At 48.1% G+C, this 25,067-nt stretch overlaps 2 protein-coding genes across 10 annotated transcripts in view; one reads left to right on the top strand and one right to left on the bottom strand.

Moving 5' to 3' along the window:
* usp8 (ubiquitin specific peptidase 8) overlaps nt 1-12,483 on the bottom strand; it is a 61,991-nt gene extending 49,508 nt beyond the window's left edge. The window contains exons 1-2 of one of the 2 annotated variants that reach the window (XM_052040241.1): nt 11,888-12,483; nt 189-384 (exon numbers count right to left, since the gene is read on the bottom strand). In XM_052040241.1, the coding sequence (XP_051896201.1) occupies nt 189-292 (104 nt within the window). In that variant the 5' untranslated portion in view covers nt 293-384; nt 11,888-12,483. Of the gene's footprint in view, nt 1-188; nt 385-1,445; nt 1,730-11,887 lie in introns of those variants that run through there. The other variant, XM_052040242.1, reaches the window with a different exon arrangement.
* Nucleotides 11,911-25,067, top strand: part of gabpb1 (GA binding protein transcription factor subunit beta 1) — an 84,304-nt gene continuing 71,147 nt past the window's right edge. For 5 of the 8 annotated variants that reach the window (XM_052040246.1, XM_052040244.1, XM_052040245.1 and 2 more), the window contains exon 1: nt 11,911-12,126. In XM_052040246.1, the coding sequence (XP_051896206.1) occupies nt 11,911-12,126 (216 nt within the window). Of the gene's footprint in view, nt 12,127-12,680; nt 12,792-14,095; nt 14,410-25,067 lie in introns of those variants that run through there. The other 3 variants (XM_052040249.1, XM_052040250.1, XM_052040248.1) reach the window with 3 other exon arrangements.

Genomic DNA, 25,067 nt, shown 5'->3' with positions numbered 1-25,067 from the left:
ATGGGATTGTCCAGATCATTAAAAATCAGTAAAAATACTCACATAAAATTTGAGGTTCAATGAAAATACAGCCTTTGGGATAACAAATCAACTTGATTTTTAAACTTCACTTTGTTTTCCTCTAAGCTTTCTCAGATTTATATTGACTTAGCAAAAAACACATTTCAATGCTAATACACATTCCTTACTTTTTGGTGCTTTTCTTTTCCAGTTTCACTTCTGCTTTCTTATTGAGATCAGCCAAGCACGTGGACAGGTACAATTTCTTCACATCACTTGAAACTGCAGGCATTTTGAAAAACCTCTGATTCTCAACTGTTTGGAACAGAAGTGGTCCCTTCTATATTTACTTTCAAAAGCAGCTGGATTATGTACATACTTCGTCTGCAGAAAATAAAAAAGAAAATCTTTTAGAGAAGTTCTCAAGAGCTAATGACTTTGATATTTCAAAGAAACAGTCAGCCTTAAAGAAATTTTTAAATATTTAAATGTCTCATAGGCAGCATAGTAAGCAAAAGCCATATTTTCTGGACTGCCTTAAACCACAAGAAAAATTTGGTCTGCAAGCAAATACATGCGTCATCATTCAGATTGGAATATCACCAGCAAAACAGTTCCAGTTTCATTTTTACTCATAAAATATTCCCCTTGTTGGGGACTAAAAAATTTGACAGCTCTCACAAAGAATGAAAGCTTTTGGTCTATTACCTAAAAGGTACACAGTACTGTGGGTAAACAGGTGACTTGTGAAGGGCAATAATCCTAATACCACAAGCTTGCCATGGTTATTGGAAATATGCTCCATCGGTGTGCAGTTAAGGGAAAAGAACATAACAAGGAACCAGGACAGTATGTCTCAAAGGATTTAATAGCATTCGCACTCATCTAATGGGCGAGCAAACAAGGTTTTTTGCATCCCTCTTTACCTCTACAAGGAAATAACTTCTCATTACTTTCTCCACAACTCTGTTTTTGTAGGAAACACTGACCCCATGAACAAGATTTTGGTTTAAGCATTCCCTCAATTTAATCTTTTTAATCCTATTTTGTATTACTTACTCCAGGTATAGAACTAGCAAGATTCTACACTGCTTTTCTGACCATCTCCATCCTACTAACACAGCGGGACAGTTGAGCGCAGGGTCTCCTCCACTGGCATCAAACTGGTTACGGTAACGGGAGGAAACAAGCAGAACCTTTACCCAATCCTGAAACATTCAACCTTGTGAACCCTCTGCCGGTGCCCAAACTCCGCACTCCTGCTTCCACTAATTAGTAAACCAGGTTCCGGGCCTGTGTTCAGAGGTCCAGTCCCGGTTTCCGAGGGGAGTGCGGGACCTGGATCAGGGGACAGGGAGGGCTAGGGTGCAGGTCGAGGGCTGGAAGCCGCGGTTCGGGATGTGGGTCCAGAATCCAGGCCCCGGGCTCAGAATCCAGGCACAAACCTCGGCCCCGGAGCCCAAGCTCAGTGGGCGGATGCAGCACCGAGGCTCAGACCCGGCCGTTCTGCCACCGTTAACAAACGCTCGTGTAGCGGACACGGCGGCGCCGCACAGTCCGACCCCGCACTCCAGCGCTTCCGCTCCGCTCACTCTGGCTCCGCGGCCGCAGACCTCGCCCAGTGCGCCTGCGCGCCCGCCTTCTTCCTCGGGGACACGGCCGCCCACATCCGGTGGATCAGCTGGGCGGCTGCACCCCCAGGACCAGGGAGCTCGGCGGCTGCATCAGTTCCAAGGAGAGTGCATGGGGTGGGTTTGTTTTCCTTGGGGCGGAGGAGGCTGAGTGGTGACCCGATGGAAGTTATGAGAAGGCTAGATGGAGTAAATAATCTTTTTCCCCATGGTGAGAGTGCCAAAGACAAGAGGGAATTGGTTTAAGGTGAGAGGTATAAATGGGATTTGAGGGGGAATTTTTTCACGAGGGAGGATGGAGTCTGGAATGCGCTGCTGAAGACATGATGGAGGCAGATATTCACGACATTTAAGCATTTAGACAAATACTTGAATCGCCAAGGCATAAGGCAAGTATGGACCTAACACAGAGAAACAAAGGACTGCAGATGCTGGAATCTAGATGAATAAAATAAAAACGGGATGATGCTGGAGAAGCTCAGCAGGCCAGGCAGCATCCGTGGAGAAAAGCGGGCGGTCAACGTGGTCCTGACCCGAATGCTTAAGAAGACTGGAGCATTATCAAACCAAACTATATAAAGAGATACAAGGACAGATGACCAAAGGCCAGGCTAAATAGACGGGTTTTAAGGACAGCTTTAAAAGAATAAGTTAAAAAAGCAGAGAGGTGTATGAAAGAAATTCCAGAGCTTGGAGCCTTGGCATTGCATTACTAGTTGAAATGATTAAAATTAGGGATAGTCACGAGGTCAGAACTAGAGGAGCACAAAGATCTTGAACTATTGTAGAGCTGGAGGAGGGATGACTGCAGAGGTAAGGCCATGGGCAGATTTAAAAACAAGAATGAGGTTTTTCTTTAAAATCAAGGCATTACTTAACCAGAAGCCAATGTAATTCATAAACGAATGGCAACTAGTACATATTTTGATATACAATACAGAGATTTACATAAGTGTAAGTTATGGAGGATTGAAAATTCAGAGTCCTACAGCACAGAAACAGGCTCTTCAGCTCTCCTAGTCCATGCCAACCTGATCTTCTGCCGAGTCCCACCTGCACCCGAACCATATCCCTCCAAACCCCCTCCCATCCTTGTACCTATCCAAACTTCTCTTAAATGTTACAATTGAACCTGCAACTACCACTTCCACTAGCAGCTCATTCCATGCTCGCACCTCCCTGAGTGAAGAGTTTCCCCTCAGATTTCTCACGTATATTTCACCTTTCACCCTAAACCTGCATCCTCTAGTTCTAGTTTCACCCAACCTGAGGGGAAAAAGCCTGCATGCATTCACCCTATCTTAAGATCTCCCCTCATTCCCCTGCACTCCAGGGAATGAAGTCCTAACCTATTCAACCTTTCCCTATAACTCAGGTCCTCAAGTTCCAACAACATCTTTGTAAATTTTCTCTGCACTCTTTCAAGCTTCTTGATATCTTTCCTGTAGGTAGGTGACCAGAACTGCACACAATACTCTAAATTCGGCCTCACCATCGTCTTAAACAACTTCAACAATAACATCCTAACTCCTGTACTCAATGCCCTGATTTATGAAGGCCAAAGTGCCAAAAGCTCTGTTTACGACCCTATCTACCTGCAATGCCACTTTCAAGGAACTAGGATCTGTATTCCCAGCTCCCTTTGCAGATAACATCCACCGCCTTTCCTTCATCAACCTTCTTGGTAACCTCCTCAAAAAAGATTGGTTAGACCTGACCTACCATGTACAAAGCCACGCTGACTATTTCTAATCAGACCCTGCATATCCAAATACTTATATATCCTGTCCCTTATAATGCATTCCAATAATTTACCCATGACTGATGTCAGGCTCACCGGCCTATCATTTACTGGCTTATTCTTAGAGCTTTCTTGAACAATGGAACAACATTAGTTATCCTCCAGTCCTCTGTCACCTCATCCATGGCTAAGGACATTTTAAATATCTCTGCCAGGGCCCCTGCAATTTCTGCACTGGCCTCCCACAAGGTCCGAGGGGACACCTTGTCTGGCCAGGTTATCCATGTCCTTTTTCAGCCTATTACAATCCTCATTATTTACATGATTTGGAGTTTCCTACAAACTTTATACCTGTGCACCTCCATCCAAGTCATTAAGATATACGGCAATCACCCTTGCACTAATCCCTGGGCAACACTAAAATCTATCACCCTCCAGTCTTGAAAAACCATTTGTCACAAATTACTGCATTGAGCCAATTTTTTATCCATTTTTACCTTTTCCATTTTGCTACCCACCCTTTTATGTGAACTTTCTCAAACACCTTCAGAAAATTCATATTGACAACAGAATTCACGTTCAACAGTCAAAAGTCAAAAAGTGGTGTTTCAGGGGAAGGTTTTTCCGATACTTCTATTGGTTCCTGTTTGCTTTAGGAATGAGCTTTTGAAAGTGTATTGTGAAAACTACAAGTGTAAAGTTTGTAAACAACTGAAGAGTCCGTAGAAGTCATTTAGACTATTTAACTTTTAATTGATAAACTAATTATTTAAAAATTAATCTAAATATCAAAGTGATAGAAACCAAAATTCACCAAGTATATAAATCAAAATTTAATAGATATAGCAGGGCAGGCGATGTGTTGTAACTATAACACGTGGGAGCTGATGGAACTCAGTCAGATCTTCAGCAAACACATTTGCAGTAACTACTTTACATCTTGAGAAATCCTGGCTCAGGGTTTTTGAGCCACAATCTGACTTGCAGACTTTATAATGTACCAGGGAAGGAGAGAGGGACCTGGACCCTTTGATCCAGGTGGTAATTACACCTCTTGGGTAGAATTCTGGATTTAACAGTAGAGAGCACCAGAAGGATGGGACTTTGACTGACGTAGGTACAAGACTCAGGATACAGTGATGTAGGAGTGTCAGCTTGTTACTTTTTTCTTGTCTAACAAGTACAAAGTATACAACGCCCACGTGGGCACAAACAGAGAAGGGCCATCTGATCCCTGCAGCATAGTACACAAGGCCAAAGGGAAGACGAGGTGAAAGTGGTGCAATAGTAGCAGGGGAAGATATAGTTTAGAGGGACAGATAAGGTTCTTTTGCATCTGCATTCACAAACCCCTAATTTGTGAATAAAGGACATCTTCCGAGTGCTGAAGAGAACCTGGTAGGAAGGGGGGAATCTCGTTGCAGGAATTGCAACTGTTCCACATTCCTTCCTGGTGCAAAAACACAAAAGAACATGACCCAACCACAGCCAGCAAAAGAAGTTAAGGACAGTATTCAATCCAAAGAGGAGTCATATCAAGTTGTCAGAAAATGTAGCCAGACTGAGGATTGGGGACAGTTTTGAATACAGTAAGATTAATTAAAGAACAAAAATAGAATGTCAGAATACAATTACAAAGAAACTGCAAAAGCTTTTCCAAATATGTAAAAAAAAAGATTAGCAAAGACAAATGTAATGTTGGTTACAATCAGAAAGAATTTATAATGGGGAACAAATAAATGGCAGAACACTTCAACAAATACTTTGGTTCTATCTTCACAGAAAACACAAATAATTTACCAGAAATGCTAGCAAACCAAGAGTCCAATGATAAAGAATAAAAGGAAATTAGTATTAATAAATAAAAAAGTGGGGAAATTATTAGGACTGAAAGTTGATAAATCCCAGGGCTTGATAATCTACATGTCAGGGAAACAGTGGATGCATTGATGGTCATCTTTCAAAGTTCTACCAACTATGGAATGGTTCCTGCAGGTTGGAGGGTGGTGACTCCATTGTTTAAAAAAGGAGGGAGACGGGAAACAGTAAACTTACAGACCAGTTCAGTATAGGCAAAATGCAAGAGTCTATCATAAAGGATGTGATTACAGGATTTTTAGAAAATATTATTGGGATTAGACAAAATCAACATGAAAGGGTGAAATCATGTTTGACAAATGTGGAGTTTTTTTGAGGATGCAACTGGTAAAATAGATAAGGGACAAATTAGTCATTGTAGTGTATTTAGTTTTTCGGAAGTCCCACACGAGGTCAGTGTGAAAAATCAAAGTACGAGATTGGGGATAATATACTGGCAATAAATATAAAAATTGCTTACATAAAGGAACCAGAGTAGGAATAAATTATGCCAGGCAGTGACTAGTGGGATACAGCAGGGATCCATGCTTAGATTGCAGCTATTCATAATACATATCAATGACTTAGATAAGAAAATAGAATATGATATTTCTAAGCTTGCCTACAACAATATGAGTTCTGAGTATGTAAACAGATGAATTAGACAAGTTAAGTGTGTGCGTAAGTATATACAAGAAAATAGGAGCAGGAGTTGGCATCCCTCAAGACTGCCTCACCACTTAATATGATCATGGCTGATTTCTGCTGGCCTCAACACCTCTTCTGCTCTGATTTCCCCATAAGCCTCAATTCCTCAATCTTCTAAATATTTACTGTATCTATCTTCACCTGAAATACATCTAATGATCTGGCGTCCATCACCCTCAGGGGCAGAGAATTCCAGTGATTCACTACCCTCCGAGAGAAATTTCTACAGTTTTAAATGACCGGCCCCTTATTTTGCAGCTGTGTCTTCTTGTTTGTAACTCTCCCACTGGTGCAAATATTCTGACATCTACCCTGTTAAGCCCCCTTAGGAACAGAAATGTTTGAATAAGGTCACCCCTCATCCTTCTAAACTCTAAAGAATACAGAGCCAAACTGTCTAGCCTCTCTTAATAGGACAATCCTCCCTATTCTTAAGCTCCAAGCACTTTGCAATAAAGGCCAACATGCCATTTGCCTTCTCAACTACCTGTTAGACCTTCCTGCTAACCTTGTGATTTTTGTTTTATTATTCGTTCCAGGGATGTGGGCTATGCAGACTGAACCAGCATTTAATTGCCCATCCCTAATTGCCATTGAGAAGATGGTAGTGCGCTGCCTTCTTGAACTGTTGCAGTCCTTGAGGTGTGGATATACCCACAATTCTGATAGGGAGAGTGTTCATGGATTTTGACCCAGCAATGGTAAAGGAAAGATGATATATTTCCAAGTCAGGATGGTGTGTGGCTTGGAAGGCAACTTCCCGGTGGTGGTGTTCCCATGCTTTTACTGCCCTTGTCCTTCCAGCTGATAGATGTCATGGGTCTGGAAGGTGCTGTCCATTGAATCTTGCCGAGTTGCTGCAGTGCATCCTCTAGATGGTACGAACTAGTGCTACTGTGCATGGTTGTGGATGGGGTGTATATCAAGCAGGCTGCTGTGTCCTGTATGGTGTTGAAGTTGCACTCATCCAGACAAGTGGAAAGTATTCCATCATACTCCTGATGAGCCTTGTAGATGCTGGACAGGCTTTAGGGAGTTAGGAGGGGAGTTACTTACAGTAGGATTCCTAGCCTCTGACCTGCCCTTGTAGTCACACTGTGTATATGGCTACTCCAGTTCAGTTTCTGGTCAATGGTAACCCTCCCCCAGGATATTGATAGTGGGAGATTCAGTGATAATGCCATTGAATGTCAGTAAGTGATCACTGAATCTTTGCCTGTTGTATACTGTCATTGCCTGGCACTCGTGCGGCACGATTGTTACTTGCCACCTATCAGCCCAGGCCTGGATATTGTCCAGATCTTGTTGCATTTGAATGTAGACTGCTTCAGTACTTGGGAGTTGCAAATGGCTCTGAACATAGTACATGAATCATTGATGACTGCACAGTGACATCTAGATCCCTCTAAACTTCACTCATCTGTAGTCTCAATCCATTTAGATAATCATCTGGTTTTTAATTTCTCTTACCAATGTGCATGACCTCACACTTCCCCACATTAAACTCCATTTGCCAGGTTTTTGTCTAATCACTCAATCTGTGCCCTTATATGTTCAAAAGGCAAAGTATTAATTAAATGGTTATAGACTGAAAAATGTTGAGGTCTGCTATCCTTGTAATAACAAACAGTCTTTGAAAGCAAACATGCAGGTGCAGCAATCAGTTAAGGTGGCAAGTGGTTCATTGGCCTTCATTACAAGAGGATTGAAGTACAGGAGCAAGGTTGTCTTGCTACATAGACTCATAGTGAATCTACAATATGCAATTTTGGTCTCTGTAACAAAAAGGATATACCCGCCATTGAGGGGTGGCCTACTCCTGCTATTTTCTTGTTTGACTGATTCCTGGCAATGGTGGAACTGTGGTACAAGGAGAAGTTGGGCCAACAAGACCTGTAATCTCTAAAATTTAAAACAAGACTTGATCTAATTGAAACGTATGCAGTTCTGCTAGGGTTCGCCAGACTAGGTGCAGGAAGGATGTTTTCCTGGCTAGGAGGCAGTCTAAAACCAAGGTTCAAATTCTCAAGATACACGATATGACACTTAGGTCTGAGACAAGGAGATTTTTCTTCAATCCATGGTGGTGACCCTGTGAAATGCTTAACCAAAAAAAGGCTGGGGACCATGATGCTGAATATGGGGTAGGAAGTCAGTATTGAGGTACAAAATCAGTAATAATTGTACTGAAAGGTGGAGCGAGCTTGAACAGCCAAAGGGCACATTCTTGCTCTTGTCTTTCTATTTAGGCCAAAGTGTGGCTGTACACCAAACCCCACGGGCTGAACTGGACCCAAAATCCCAGCTCATGGGCAGTGCACCCCTTACCCCAACTCACTCCCCCCACTCCAGCTCACTCCACCAGCAACCTGCCCCAAATTCGCCTCACTGCCCCTACCTAACCCCGGGCTCATCGCGCACACCCCCAACACAACCCTGGGCTCATCACGCACACACACCCACACCCTACCCTGGGCTCACCCCACAACCCTGCTAAACACCCTTGCCAACCCAGGGGCCACCCCACACCCCCCAACCCATCCCACACCACCCCCCCACAACTCATCCTACAAAACCCCCTACCCCCCAAACCCAGGGCTCATCCCGCACACCCCCAACACAACCCCGGGCTCATCATGCACACACACACACCCCCTACCTTGGGCTCATCCAACACTACCCAACCCCCAACCCCGGGCTCATCCCACACCACCCCCCCCCACCCCACAAAACACCTTCCCAACCCAGGGCTCGTCCCACCCCCCCCAACCACCGGCTCATCCCACACCACCCCCCCCCCCAACCACCGGCTCATCCCACACCACCCCCCAACCACCGGCTCATCCCACACCACCCCCCAACCACCGGCTCATCCCACACCCCCCCCCCAACCACCGGCTCATCCCACCCCCCCCCCCAACCACCGGCGCATCCCACACCCCCCCGCCCCCCAACCACCGGCTCATCCCACCCCCCCGCCCCCCAACCACCGGCTCATCCCACACCCCCCCCCCCAACCACCGGCTCATCCCACACCACTCCCCAAACCCCAACATCCCACACCCCCCCCCCAACCACCGGCTCATCCCACACCCCCCCCCCAACCACCGGCTCATCCCACACCACCCCCCCAACCACCGGCTCATCCCACACCACCCCCCCAAACCCCAACATCCCACACACCCCCCCCCAACCACCGGCTCATCCCACCGCCCCCCCACCCCCAACCACCGGCTCATCCCACCACCCCCCCACCCCCAACCACCGGCTCATCCCACACCACCCCCCCAACCACCGGCTCATCCCACACCACCCCCCAAACCCCAACATCCCACCGCCCCCCCCCCCCAACCACCGGCTCATCCCACCGTCCCCCCACCCCCAACCACCGGCTCATCCCACCGCCCCCCCACCCCCAACCACCGGCTCATCCCACACCACCCCCCCAACCACCGGCTCATCCCACACCACCCCCCAAACCCCAACATCCCACACACCCCCCCCCCAACCACCGGCTCATCCCACCGCCCCCCCCCCCAACCACCGGCTCATCCCACCGCCCCCCCACCCCCAACCACCGGCTCATCCCACCGCCCCCCCCCCCAACCACCGGCTCATCCCACCGCCCCCCCCCCCAACCACCGGCTCATCCCACACCACCACCCCCCCAACCACCGGCTCATCCCACCGCCCCCCCCCCCGAACCACCGGCTCATCCCACCGCCCCCCCCCCCAACCACCGGCTCATCCCACCGCCCCCCCCCCCCCAACCACCGTCTCATCCCACCGGCCCCCCCCCCAACCACCGGCTCATCCCACCGCCCCCCCCCCCAACCACCGGCTCATCCCACCGCCCCCCCCCCCCCAACCACCGGCTCATCCCACCGCCCCCCCCCCCAACCACCGGCTCATCCCACCGCCCCCCCCCCCAACCACCGGCTCATCCCACCGCCCCCCCCCCCAACCACCGGCTCATCCCACCGCCCCCCCCCCAACCACCGGCTCATCCCACCGCCCCCCCCCCCCAACCACCGGCTCATCCCACCGCCCCCCCCCCCAACCACCGGCTCATCCCACCGCCCCCCCCCCAACCACCGGCTCATCCCACACCACCCCCCCCCAACCACCGGCTCATCCCACACCACCCCCCCCAACCACCGGCTCATCCCACACCACCCCCCCAACCACCGGCTCATCCCACACCACCCCCCCCCAACCACCGGCTCATCCCACACCACCCCCCCCAACCACCGGCTCATCCCACACCCCCCCCCAACCACCGGCTCATCCCACACCCCCCCCAACCACCGGCTCATCCCACACCCCCCCCAACCACCGGCTCATCCCACACCACCCCCCAACCACCGGCTCATCCCACACCACCCCCCAACCACCGGCTCATCCCACACCCCCCCCAACCACCGGCTCATCCCACACCCCCCCCAACCACCGGCTCATCCCACACCCCCCCCAACCACCGGCTCATCCCACCGCCCCCTCCCCAACCACCGGCTCATCCCACCGCCCCCCCCCCCCAACCACCGGCTCATCCCACACCACCACCCCCCCAACCCCCGGCTCATCCCACCGCCCCCCCCCCCCAACCACCGGCTCATCCCACCGCCCCCCCCCCCCCAACCACCGGCTCATCCCACCGCCCCCCCCCCCCAACCACCGGCTCATCCCACCGCGCCCCCCCCCCAACCACCGGCTCATCCCACCGCCCCCCCCCCCCAACCACCGGCTCATCCCACCGCCCCCCCCCAACCACCGGCTCATCCCACCGCCCCCCCCCCCAACCACCGGCTCATCCCACCGCCCCCCCCCCCAACCACCGGCTCATCCCACCGCCCCCCCCCCCAACCCCCGGCTCATCCCACCGCCCCCCCCCCCAACCCCCGGCTCATCCCACCGCCCCCCCCCCCCAACCACCGGCTCATCCCACCGCCCCCCCCCCCAACCACCGGCTCATCCCACACCACCCCCCCCCCAACCACCGGCTCATCCCACACCACCCCCCCCAACCACCGGCTCATCCCACACCCCCCCCAACCACCGGCTCATCCCACACCCCCCCCAACCACCGGCTCATCCCACACCACCCCCCCAACCACCGGCTCATCCCACACCCCCCCCCAACCACCGGCTCATCCCACACCCCCCCCACCCAACCCCCGGCTCATCCCACACCCCCCCCCCCCAACCACCGGCTCATCCCACACCCCCCCCCCAACCACCGGCTCATCCCACACCCCCCCCCAACCACCGGCTCATCCCACACCCCCCCCAACCACCGGCTCATCCCACACCCCCCCCCAACCACCGGCTCATCCCACACCACCCCCCCAACCACCGGCTCATCCCACACCACCCCCCCAACCACCGGCTCATCCCACACCACCCCCCCAACCACCGGCTCATCCCACCCCCCCCCCAACCACCGGCTCATCCCACACCACCCCCCAAACCACCGGCTCATCCCACACCCCCCCCCCCAACCACCGGCTCATCCCACACCCCCCCCCCAACCACCGGCTCATCCCACACCCCCCCCCCCAACCACCGGCTCATCCCACCCCACCCCCCCAACCACCGGCTCATCCCACCCCCCCCCCCAACCACCGGCTCATCCCACCCCCCCCCCCAACCACCGGCTCATCCCACCCCCCCCCCCCAACCACCGGCTCATCCCACACCACCCCCCAAACCCCCGGCTCATCCCACACCCCCCCCCCCAACCACCGGCTCATCCCACACCCCCCCCCAACCACCGGCTCATCCCACACCCCCCCAAACCCCGGGGCTCCAATATGCGACGTCGGGCGACCAGCTGGAGCCTGCGGCCTACAGGTCCTCAGGTTCAGCTCGGGTGTTTAAGGCAACTCTGCAGCTTTAGCCGCCGGCCCACACGTTGTGGCACCGTCTCTCTGTGCTCCTCCCTCCAGCTCACCTCACTCGCCGCCCCGTCCCGTCATGTCCCGTCTCCGGGCCACCTCAGGCCGTCACGGCCGCGCCATTCACTCCTGCACCAAGATGGCGGCGGCGGCCCGGGCGCGCGGCCCGGGTCACGTGCGCCCACCTTCGCCCTCCGCGGTCCGCCTTGCGCTCGGTGCCAGCGCGGGGCCTGCGTCCTCCTCCGTCCCGCCGCCCGGTCCCCGCCGCCGCCCGGAGCCACAGCCGGCGGCCGAGGTAGGTGCGCCTTGTGGCGGGAGGTCGGTCCGGGCTCCCGCTCCCCGCGCGGGCGGCCTGAAGCTTTTCCAGGTCACGCTGAGGCGATGGCCGACCGGATGTGGAAGTTGATCCCTTTCTCTGCGCCTTAAACAATAATCGACTTCCCCCGGAAAGGCGCCGGGCCCCGGGCCGCCGCCCGCTTCCTGTTGCCCCGACTGCGGCGACAGCCGGGCTGCGGCTCAGCCCCCGGACCTGGCCTGGCCCGGCCCGGCCCGGGCTGCTCCCCGTCCGGGCCCGGAGGCCCGGGCCGTCGGTGCGGTCTCCGTCCGGGAGCGAGGGCCGAGGCTGCACTCGCCCCATGAGCAGAGCCCGCGGGGGCGGGAGGGGAGTGGGAGCCTCAGGGCTGGGAGCGGGGCCACGGGGGAGGGGGGTGGGAGAGGGGCACGGGGTGGGGGGTGGGGGTGGGAGTGGGGCACGGGGGAGGGGGGTGGGAGTCGGACACGGGGTGGGAGTGGGGTGGGGGTGGGAGAGGGGAGGGGGTGGGAGTGGGGCACGGGGGAGGGGGGAGCGGCGGGGCTGGGTGACATAACCCCTTCCCTAAATGTCCAGGCCGGGCAGAGTCGGGGAGCGGTGCCATCGCTCGGGCTTCATTAGCAGGGAATCCTGGAGGATCACGATGGGAGGTACTGGATAGCCTAAAGGCTGACCCCTGGTTCGGTGGGGAGGGGTTGTCTGATAGCATCTGCATTTGTTTAAATGGGTGGGGGTGGTCGATGAGTGTAGGGTGTTGGATGTATTCCATATGGATTGTAGTGAAAGCTTTGAACACGGAACGACCTGGCAGGCAGATCCCAGACCAAAAGCCTACGCGATCTATAGGAGAATGGCTAATTGAATGTAAAATCGATTCAGTGACGGGGAGCAAAGAATTGGCGAGTGTTTCTGTCACCGGAATGCTGTTAACCAGGGGGGACTCTGCAGGGCCTAGTACTGGGTCTGTTGTTTTTGATGGTACTTATTATTGTCGACGGTGACCTAAATGTATGGGGCCCAGTGAAGAAATTTGCGGCTGATACAGGAATTGACTGAGAAGGAAAGCTTTACATGGTTTGATTTTGGCAGAAAAACAGCAACTGGAATTCAGAGAAGTGTAAGATAATAAGGCATGGGAATATACCACAAATGGGACAATATTGAGTGATGTGGAGGAACAGAAGGATGTTGGACTCTACACATCTTGCTTAGGGATGCCTTGTAGAGCACTGATGCATTACGATGCTCTTAGCTGATTATTGAACTTCTGTTCAAATTCTTGCAGGTTGTGCCAGGTTCCTGGCACAAACCTCTGCCCTCCACTGGTGATCAGCTAGTAAAGAATTGCCAGTGGTTTGGTGTGGAGTGGCAGCCTATAAGGGCTGGTGTTGGGCAGGCTGGAGTGAGTGGTCTGGCTGCTCTGTTGAGCTGTGAGGTTTGGGGCTGCATTCTGAGTGTGGGCCATGCTGCTCCATATGTTGGATGTCATGGAAGCCACTGTCTGACCCTTTTTGTTTGGCTCACAGCTCTCCCAAGGCCACTGTCTTTTCTATAGTAACATGCTCAATGGTGGTGCTAAAGAGAAATCTGTGATCTGGGGAGATAGGAGAGACTGTAAGATCCAGGCGCTCTCTTTCTGTAGACTTCTTGATCAGCTGAGAACTTCCACCTTTTTTTTGCCTGACAATTCTGTCCTCAGTTGTCTCTTGACAGATCATTGCAATGAACAAGCTGCCACCCTTTTTCAGCCAGCACCTCCACTGTTCATTCTCACTTGGTTTCTACCTTATCACAGGTATCCCCTTCCACCTCCCCCGTTCTACAACCCAACATGTGATTTCTTTTTTGTAACTTTTCCTAGTTCTGATGAAAGACATTGACCTGAAACGTTACATAAAAAATGGAATGATGAAAATCCTGAGCAGGTCGGGCAGAGGAACACAGAGTTAAGGTTTCAGGTCAATGACTGTTCATCATACATCTCCAAAAACATTGTCACCTGGATAACTGTGGTTTCCAACTTATCACAGGCATTCCCTCCCCACACCTCCCTTTCTCTCCAACTTAAAAAAACATTTGTTTTCTCATTGTTCCAGTTCTGATGAGGTTCATTAACCTGAAACATTAATTCTTCTTCCCTCTCCATAGATGCTGCCTGACCACAATACTTCCTGTATTTCCTTTTTAATGTAATTTCCAGAATCTGCAGCTTTTGGTTTTCAACCTGAAACATTGACTTCATTTCTGTGTCCACAGATGATCTGCTAGGTATTTCCTGCAATGTTTTGTTTTTATTTCAGGTTTCCAACACCTTCAATTTTTTGCAATTAGGTTATTATTTTAGATAAACTAGGGGCCTTTTCTTTAGAACAAAAGAGGCTGATGGGAAACTTAAATTGTATAAAATTATGAGGGGCGTGCATAGAATTAACAGGAAGGGCCTGTTTTGTTTGCAGAGGAGTCAAAAAGTATGGGACATACAAATACATGAATTTGGAGGAGGAGGAGTAGACCACTCTGTCCCTCAAGCCTGCTCCACCATTTAGTAAAATTTAATTTTGATATACAGGGGGATCTCGGGGTTCAAGTCCATTGATCCTTGAAAGTGGCAACACGTAAATAGGGTGGTAAAGGAGGTGTGCTTGCCTTCATCAGTCGCATCATTGAGAAAAAGACTCAAGAATTCACGTTGCAGCTGTATAAAACTTTGGTTAGGACGCATTTGGAGTACTGTGTGAAGTTGTGGTTGCCCCATTATAGGAAGGGCGTGGAGGCTTTGGAGAGGGCACAGAGGAGGTTGACCGGGATGTTGCCTGGATTGGGAGGCATGAGCTATAAGGAGAGGTTGGACAGACTTGTTTTCCCTGGAGTGTTGGATGCTGAGGGGAGACCTGTTTATAAAATTATGAGAGGGGTAGATAATAAGACTTTCTTTCCCAGGGTAGAAATGTCAAATACTAGAGGGCACAGCTTTAAGGTGAGAGGGGGAAAGTTAAAGGGAGATGTGCAGGACAATTTTTTTTATTTTATTTTTTTTTTACAGAGTCCTGCATAGTGAATATCGGGAATTAGGAGAGAACCTAAAAAGCAGGACCTTAATGTTATTCATCTCTGGATTACTCCCAATGCCATGTGCAGGTTTATTATCACTGATGTATATGACGTGAAATTTGTTGTTTTGCGGCAGCAGATGAATGTGTGGCTGAGGAGCTGGTGCAGGGGGCAGGGATTCAAGTTCTTGGCTCATTGGGATCTCTTCCAGGGAAGGGGTGACCTGTATAAGAGAAACTGGTTGCACCTGAACTGGAGGGGGACTGATATCCTGGCTGGGAGATTTACTACTGCTACTCGGGAGGGTTTAAACTAGAGTGGCGGGAGGTGGAGTCCTGAGCAGTGGAGTGGCTGGTGAGAAATCAGGGGATAATACTGTAGCCAATGAGAGCAAATTTAATCATCAGGATAGACAGGAGCACAGTAAAGATAGAGGAAAGATCATTGGTTTAAACTGCATTTATTTAATTGTAAGAGGCTTGACAGGTAAGGTGGATGAACTCAGGGCGTAGATTGTCTCTGGGAACTGGGATATCTCAGCCCTAACAGAAACATGGCTGAGGGAAGGGCAGGACTGGCAGCTCAATGTTCCAGGATACAGATGCTACGGGTGTGACAAGTGCAGGTAAGAGAGGAGATAACAAAGGTCATTGGAATATTTTTGGGGGATCATCCAGTGAGGCCATATGGGTAGAACTTAGAAACAAAAAGGGGATGGTCACTCTGATGGGATTGTATTATAGACCCCCAATAGTCAGCAGGAATTGGAGGAGCAGATATGTAGAGATATTGCAGCTAGTTATAAACATAATAGGGTAATATTAGAACATAGAATATTACAGCACAGGACAGGCCCTTGGACCCACAATGTTGTGCCAACATTTTATCCTGCTCTAAGATCTAGCTAACCCTTCCCTCCCACATAGCCCCCTATTTTTCTGTCATTCATGTGTCTATCCAAGAGTCTCTTAAATGTCCCTAATGTATCTACTCCAACAACCTCTGCCAGCAGTGTGTTCCACACACCCACTGCTCTCTGTGTAAAAAAACTTACCCCTAGCATCCCTCTTATATCTTCCTCCAATCACCTTAAAATTATGTCCCCTCATGTTAGCCATTGTTGCCCTGGGAAAAAGTCTCTGACTGTCCAGTCAATCTATGCCTCTTATCATCTTGTACACCTCTATCAAGTCACCTCTCATCATCCTCCTCTCCAAGGAGAAAAGCCCTAGCTCGCTCAACCTATCCTCATAAGACATGCTCTCCAATCCAGGCAGCATCCTGGTAAATCTCTGCACCCTCTCTAAAGCTTCCACATCCTTCCTATAATGAAGTGACCAGAACTGAACACAATAATCCAAGTGTAGTCTAACTAGAGTTTTATAGAGCTGCAACATTATCTCGTGGTTCTTGAACTCAGTACCCTGACTAATGAAGGCCAACACACCATACGCCTTCTTAACAACCCTATCGACTTGCGCGGCAACCTTGATGCAGACCCCAAGATCCCTCTGTTCCTTCATACTGCTAAGAGTCCTGCCTTTAACCTTGTATTCTGCCTTCAAATTTGATCTCCCGAAGTGCATCACTTCACATTTTTCCATGTTGAACTCCATCTGCCACTTCTCAGCCCAGCTCTGCATTCTCTCAATATCCTGTTGTAATCTACAGCAACCTTCTACGCTATCCACAACAGCACCAACCTCTTTCATCAGCAAACTTACTAACCCACCCTTCTGCATCCTCATCCAAGTCATTTATAAAAATCACAAAGACCAGGGGTCCCAGAACAGATCCCTGCGGAACACCACTGGTCACTGACCTCGAGGCAGGATACGCTCCATCTACAACCACCCTCTGTCTTCTATGTGCGAGCCAATTCTGAATCCACACAGCCAAGTTTCCCTGGATCCCATGCCTTCTGACTTTCTGAATAAGCCTTCCGTGAGGAACCTTATCAAAAACCTTACTAAAATCCATGTACACCACATCCACTGCTCTACCTTCATCAATGTGCTTTGTCACATCCTCAAAGAATTCAATCAGGCTCGTGAGGCAGATTAGTGGGAGATTTTTAACTTCCCTACTATTGACTGGGCCAACCATAGCGTAAAAGGCTTAGATGGAGTGGAATTTGTGAAATGTGTCCAAGAAAGCTTCCTTTATCAATATATAGAGGGAACTATTAGAGAGGGTGCAACACTGGAGCTCCTCCAAAGAAATGAGGTAGGGCATGTGGCAGAAGTGCCTGTCGGCGAGCACTTTGCGTCCAGTGACCATAATTCTATTAGTTTTAAAATAGTTATGGAGAAGTTATGGATATGACTGGTTCACAAGTTAAGGTCCTGAACTGGGGCAGAGCAAGTTTTGGAGCCATTAGGTGGGATCTTGTCGTGGTTGATTGTGCGACATTGTTTTCAGGGAAAGGAGCGTCTGCCAAGATGGACTCTTGACCTCACAATCTACCTTGTTATGATCTTGCACTTTATTGTCTACCTGCACTACACCTTCTCTGTAGCTGTGACACTACTCTGCATTCGCTATTGTTTTACTTTGTACTACTTCAGTGCACCGTGTAATGAATGGATCTGTATGAATAGTATGCAAGACAAGTTTTTCGCTGTATCTTGGTACAAGTGACAATAATAAAACCAATTCCAATTGCAATTCCAAGAGGGAGGCCTTTAAAAGTGTGATGTCAAAAAGTTCAGGCCCTGCATGTTCCTGATTGGGTGAAGGGCAAGACTGGCAGGTTTCAGGAACGCTGTTTGACAAGAGATGTTAAGGAAAAGAGGGAGGCATACACTGCGCATCAGCAGTTGGTAACTAGTGAGTCTCCTGATGGCTACAAGAAGTGTAAGAGTGCACTTAGGAGGGCAAAAAGAGGATATGAGAAGGATCTGGCAGGCAAGGTGAGGCAAAATCCTAAGAAATTCTATAGGTATATTAAGAGTGAAAAGGTGGTTAGGGAGGGAATAGGTCCTCTTAAAGATCAGCATGGCCGTCTGTGGAACCAAAGGAAATGGGTGAGATTTTTAAATCAATATCTTTCTTCAGTTTTTTTTTACTGTGGAGGAAACGATGGAAGCTGGGGAAATGTTGTCTTGAACCACAGATGAATTAACAGGGAGGAGTGATTGGAGGCCTTAAAGTGCATTAAGGTGGATAAATCCCCAGGACCTGACCTGGTGCATTCTCAGACCTTACGGGAAGCCAGAGAAGAAATTGCAGAGGCGCATGCAGAGATTTTTGCTTCATCTCTGGTCATGGGCAAGGTTCCAGAGGACTGGAAAGTGGCTAATGTGGTACCACTGTTTAAAAAGGGTAGCAAAACCAAGGAAACTACAGGCCATTATGTCTGGCATCAGTGGTGGTTAAATTACTGGAGGGGATTCTGAGGGACAGGATCTACCAACATTTGGAGATACAGGGTCTGATTTGGGACAGTCAGCATCACTTTGTGCATTAAGTCATGTCTGATGAATCTCTCGGAGTTCTTCAAGGAGGTAACCAAGAGGTTAGATGAGGGTAGGGCAGTGGATGTTGTCTATATGGACTTTAGCAAGGCCTTTATCAAGGTCCCTCATTGGCACGTTGGTCTGGAAGGTTAGATCCCATGGGATCCAGGGAGAGACAATGGATTGGATTCATAATTGGTTCAGTGGTAGGAAGCAGAGGGTGATGGTCGAGGGTTGTTTCTCAGACTGGAGGTATGTGTCTAGTGGTGTGCCACAGGGGTCGGTGCTGGGACCTTTGTTGTTTGTAAGTTATAAATGATTTGGATGTGAGTGTACAAGACGTGGTTAGTAAGTTTGCGGATGATACTAAAATACGTGGTGTTGTAGATAGTGTGGAAGGTTATGAAAAATTACAGGGGGATCTTGACCAGCTGGGTATGTGGGCTGAGGATTGGCAAATGGCTTTCAATCCAGTTAAGTGTGAGGTATTGCATTTTGGGAGATCAAACCAGGGTAGGACTTGTATAGTGAATGGTAGGGCCCTGGTGGGTGTTATGGAACAGAAGGACCTAGGAGTGAAAGCGGCGTCACAGGTAGATAGAGTGGTGAAGAAAGTGTTTGGCACACTGGCCTTCGTGAATCAGGGCATTGAGTCTAGGAGTTGGGAAGTTACGATGCAGTTACATAAGATGTTGGTGAGACTGCACTTGGAGTATTGTGTACAGTTTTGGTCATCCTGTTATAGGAAAGATATTATTAAACTAGAAAGAGTGCAGAAAAGATTTACCAGGATGTTGCCTGGACTTGGGGGCCTGAGTTACAAGGAGAGGTTGTGTAGACTAGGACTTTATTCCCTGGAACATAGGAGATAAGAGGGGTGACCTGATAAGGTGTATAAGATCATGAAGGGCATAGACGGTGAAAGTACATAGTCTTTTTCCCAGGGAGGAGGTGCTAAAAACAAGAGGGCATAGGTTTAAGATCAGAGGTGAGAGATTTAAAAGGGACATCAGCGGCAGCTTCTTCACACAAAGGGTGGTGTGTATTTGGAATGAGCTGCCAGAAATAGTGGTTGAGGTGGGCACATTAGTAATGTTTAAAAGCCATCTAGATAAGTACATGGATAGGAGAGGTTTAGAGGGATATGGGCCAAATGCAGGCAGATGGGACTAGCTCGCTGGGCAGCACAGTCGACATGGATGAGTTGGGCTGAAGGGCCTGTTTCCGTGCTGTATGACTCTATGACTCCACATTCACATCTGCTCAGAGGAACCTTTTGCCCCCTTTGCTTAACAAGTCTTACCTTTGCTTTAAAAATATTCAAAAACTTTGCTTCAGCAGTCATTTGATGAAGAGATTTCCAAACATGGTGTTAGGAAAGAAAAGGCTGATGCCTTAATTTTAAACACAGACACCTCCTTATAGATTATTCCACAAGAGGAAACATCCTTCCCACATGTACCATCTTCTGAGGGGTCTTAATGGGGATCACTTCTCACTCGTTTAAACTCTGGCAGATACAAGCTTGGCCAATTGAAGCTTTCTTGTAATACAACCTGCCCATTCTGAGTATTAATTTAGTAAACCTCTGAATTGTTTCCAACACATTAACGCCTTTGAGGTCAGACGCAGGTTGGAGGAACAACACCTCGTATTCCACCTTAGGAGTCTCCAACCAGATGGCCTCAACATTGATTTCTCTAACTTCCGGTAACCCCACCCCTTTTTCTTCCCACCCCACGCCTTTGTCTTCCCTTGTTCCTGTGGCTTCCTTCCCCCCACCTTGAGGACTTGCCCATCTCCTCTCTTCCCCTCCATCCTTTATTCCATGGTACTGCCCTCTCTTATTGGATTCCTCCTTCTTCAGCCCTTTGCCTCTCAGCTTATTACATCTCCCCCCCCACCATATACCATATACAGTACTGAAGATGGTCTCACCAAAGCCATATATAAATGAAGTATTATCTCCCAAATTTTCTATTCATGTCACTTTCCCAATTACTTGTTCCACCTTTGAGTTGGTCTTTAGTGAGTCATATACTTGGACACCATCTGCGTTAATTCAAGAGGGTGGTGGGAATCTGGAATTCACTGCATGAAAGGGTGGTAAAGGCAGAAGCACTCATCACATTTGAAATGGATTTGCATGTGTTCTTAATGAGCCGTGACCTGCAGGGCTATGGACCAAGTGCTTACAAGGTGGGATTATGCTGGAGAGCTTTTTCTCAACCATGGACATGTTGAGCTGGAATATCTTATGCCATAAATTTTCTATTACCATCTATCACCAAAGCTTTCTTTCTCACTGTCAAACCACACAGCCAAATTTTATATAATCTGTGAACGTCAGTATCCTGCCCTTTTTAGTCTACATCAGTAATATGTATTATGGAAGGCAAGGAACTGAGTACTGAGCTTGTGGAATCCTATTGGCAATAGCTTTCTAAATACAAAATCATCTGTTAATTCTTTCCATTTGCTTCAGTTTGCCATTCTTTCTTGGACCCATGGATTTAATGTTTGTTTTTAATCAACCTGCCATCTGTGGCCTTATGAAAAGCCCTGTCCAAATCCATGGAGGCAAAATTATTGACTTTCACTGATACCACCTCAATCGTTAGTCAGAACCTTCCCTTAACAAATCCTTGCTGACTGTCTCTGATTAACTATATCTTCCTGAAGAAGATTTATATTGTCCCTTGGATTAAAATCCAATAATTTGTCCACCACTAAAGTTAAACTAACTGGTCTCTATTACTTGCTTTATCCTTTACACCATGTTAAAACAACGGTTCGGTGGTTGCAGTCCTGTAAAGCTCAGGCCTCAACCTTATAGCCAGGGAGGATTGAAAAATTGCTGTCGAGAGTTGTGGGCATGCTATGTTGGTACCAGAAGCATGGCGACACTTGTGGTCTGCCCCCAGAAAACTCTATGCAAAAGATTCATTTCACTGTGTGTTTCGATGTGCATGTGACTAATAAAGATATCGTCTTAATAATTCAATGCATGCATTGGATATAATCTTCCAAAATGCTCTATATTCCAAAAAATCCCTCCAATTGTAACACCTTTTGAAGAAAGAATGGAGAGAGAGAATGCAACAGGCAGACAGAGGAAAACAACTGATGTTTCAGGTTGAACGTTAGAGAAGAAACTGCAGATGTTGAAAATCTGAAACAAAAACTGCAAATACTGGAAACACTCAGCAGGTCAAACACCAATTGTGGAAAGAGAAATAGTGTAAAGTTTCAGGTCAAAGACCCTTCATTGGAGCTAGGAAAGAGAAAAAAAGATTAGTTTTAAGTTGCAGAGAAGGTGAGCTGGAGGGAAGGATAGGGCAAGGGGAATATTACAACCCAGCAAGCTTAACCAGCCCTACCTTTCCTCGTAAGACCTGCCTTTCCAGATATTCTGTTAAAGTTGTCTCCGAAGAGCCTCCACTGCATTATGTCCTTCTTTAATGAAGAGACCAATATTACATGATATTCCAAATGTAGTCTCAACAATGCTCTATATAACTGAAGCATAACCCTGCCACTTTTATGGCTGTATATTAACCTTTTGCAAATCATGCTCCAGGCCATCCAGATCTCTCTCCATCTTGGAGATCTTCAGTCTTTCATTCTTGGGCCACATGCTTTGCCATTTTTCCTGCTGAAGTGGACAATTTCACATTTTCTCCCAGTATACTCCCTGTGCCATATCTTTGCCCACTTATTTAATCTATCTAAATCCTGTTGTAAATGAAATTTAAAAAAACAGATGCCGGAAATCTGCGACTGAAGTTGTTGAAAACGTCAGCAGGTCAGGCAGCATGTGTGGGAAGAGAAACGGAGTTAACATTTCAGGTCAAAGACCTTTTGACAAAACTAGAAGAGAGAGAAAACAGGTTAGTTTTAAGTTGCAGAGAGAATGTGAGATTTGGATAATTTCTGAAAGGGTGAGGCCAGGATTACCATGGTCTGATGTCAACTCTGGCCTCAGCATATCAGAGATGCTTGTTTTGACCATTCCATTCCTCCCCAGTCCTCACTGAAGTAAAACTAACTTGATTCCTCTCTTCCAGTTCTGATGAAGGGTCTTTGTTAGCTGCTTCTCTTTCCACAGATGCTACCCGTGTTTCAGCATTTCCTGCTTTTGTCATTTTCTAAATTCCTTGTGTCTTCATAACTATGATTCTACTTTTTGAGTCATTAGCTAATTAAACGGCTGTACTTTCAGTGCATTTATCCGAGTCATTCATATAAATTGTAAAAAGTTGAAGCCCCAGCACTGATCCCAGTGGCACAACACCCTCAATATCTTGCCAACCAGGAAAAAAAATATACTCTCTCCTGTAGCAAGCCAATCTTCCATTCATGTCAATATTTTGCCTCATAAACCATAAGTTTTGATGTTATGCAATAATATTTGATGCAGCATCTTATCAAATGCATTCTGGATATCTTAGTACGTCCAAGGATTTCCCCTTTAGCCACAGTACAGGGCACTGCAATAAATTGGTCAAATAGAATTTCTTATTCACAAAACTCATATGATTGAGTTTTGATCTGAAGCATTGACAGTTCCTTTCCCTCCACACATGCTGCTTGGCCCACTGAATTCCTCCAGCTGTTTGTTTTTTGCTCCAGATTACAGCATCTGATGTCTCTTGTGTCTCCAAATTTGACTTTGCCTGATTACCTTGATTTTTTCTAAGTGCCCTGCTATGAAGTTGTTAATTATAGCTTCTAGCGTTTTTCCTATGACAGATAGAAACATAGAACATTACAGCACAGTACAGGCCCTTCGGCTCACCAATTTGTGCCGACATTTTATCCTGCTCTAAGATCTAGCAAACCCTTACCTCCCATGTAGCCCTCCGTTTTCCTGTCGTTCATATGCCTATCTAAGAGTCTCTTAAATGTCCTTAATATATCTGCCTCCACCACCTCTGCCGGCGGTGTGTTCCACGCACCTGCCACTCTCTGTGTAAAAACAATTTACCTCTGACATCCCCCTTCCTCCAATCACCTTAAAATGATGCCCCCTCCTGTTAGCCATTTTTGCCCTGGGAAAAAGTCTCTGACTGTCCACTCGATCTATGCCTCTTATCATCTTGTACACCTCTATCAAGTCACCTCCCATCCTCCTCTCCAAAGAGAAAGTCTTAGCTTGCTCAACCTATCCTCATGACATGCTCTCCAATCCAGGCAGCATCCTGGTAAATCTCCTCTCCACCTTCTCTATAATGAGGCGACCAGAGCTGAACACAATACTCCAAGTGTGGTCTAACCAGAGTCTTATAGGCAACATTACCTCGTGGCTCTTGAACTCAATCCCCCGAATAATGAAGGCCAACACACCATACACTTTTTTTAACAACCCTATCAACCTGTACGGCAACCTTGAGGGATCTGTGGACATGGACCCCAAAATCCCTCTGTTAACGTCCCTCTGACATGTTAAACCAACTGGCTTGAAGTTTTCAGCTTTATGTCTCCCATTTTGAATAAAGGAGTTACATTTGCTATTTTTCAATCTGAAGAAACCTTCCCCAAATCTTTGAAATTTGGAAAATGAAAGCCAGCACATCTCACCAGACACTTCCTTTAAGACCCATCGGGACCCAGGCACTGGCCAGCCCACAGCTCCAACTATTCACTCAGTACCATTTCCCTGGTGATTATAATTTTCCTGAGTTCCTCCATCCATTCCAATTCCCAATTTACAGCAGTTTCCTGGGCGTTACCTGTATTCTTTACAGGGAAACTGAAGCAAAATACCTGTTTAATTCATCTGCCATTTCCTTGTTTTCCATTATTAATTCCCCAGATTCACTTTGTATTGGACCAATGGTCAGTTCATTAACTTTTTGAAAAAAATATTTTTAAAAAACTCTTATTATCTTTATATTTTTGGCTGGCTTTATCTCACAGTAAATTTTCTTTCCTTAGTAATTTTTTAGTCATTCTTTGCTGTTGTTTACATTTGGTCTAAAATTCTGATTTACTACCTCTTTGTGCAATCGTATGCTTTTTCTTTAGGTTTTGATAGGTTTTCTTTAGGTTTCAATAACTTTTTAAAAAAAGTGAATACAGAGAATGCTGGTAACACTCAGCAGATCAAGCAGCATCTGTGAAAGAGAAACAGTTAATGTTTCAGGTTGGAGACCCTTCATCAGAACAGAGAAAGATAAAAAGTAGTTTTAACTTTTTTTTCTCTCATTCTCAGTTCTGTCAAAGGGTCACTTGACCTGAAACACTAACTCTTTTTCTTTTTCCACAGATGTTGCCCAAACTGCTGAGTGTTTTCAGCATTCTTATTTTAGACTTCAGGCATCTGCAATACTTTTTGATTTCCTACAACTTCTTAGTTTACCATAGATGGTGAATATCCCCCTTGGAATTTTTGTTTCTGGTTGGAATTTTTCTATT

The sequence above is a fragment of the Pristis pectinata genome, chromosome 28 (assembly GCF_009764475.1).
Source record: "Pristis pectinata isolate sPriPec2 chromosome 28, sPriPec2.1.pri, whole genome shotgun sequence".
NCBI classification, from domain to species: domain Eukaryota; kingdom Metazoa; phylum Chordata; class Chondrichthyes; order Rhinopristiformes; family Pristidae; genus Pristis; species Pristis pectinata.
The sequence above is the reverse complement of the archived record's forward strand: the minus strand, read 5'-3'. Positions and strand labels throughout refer to the sequence as shown.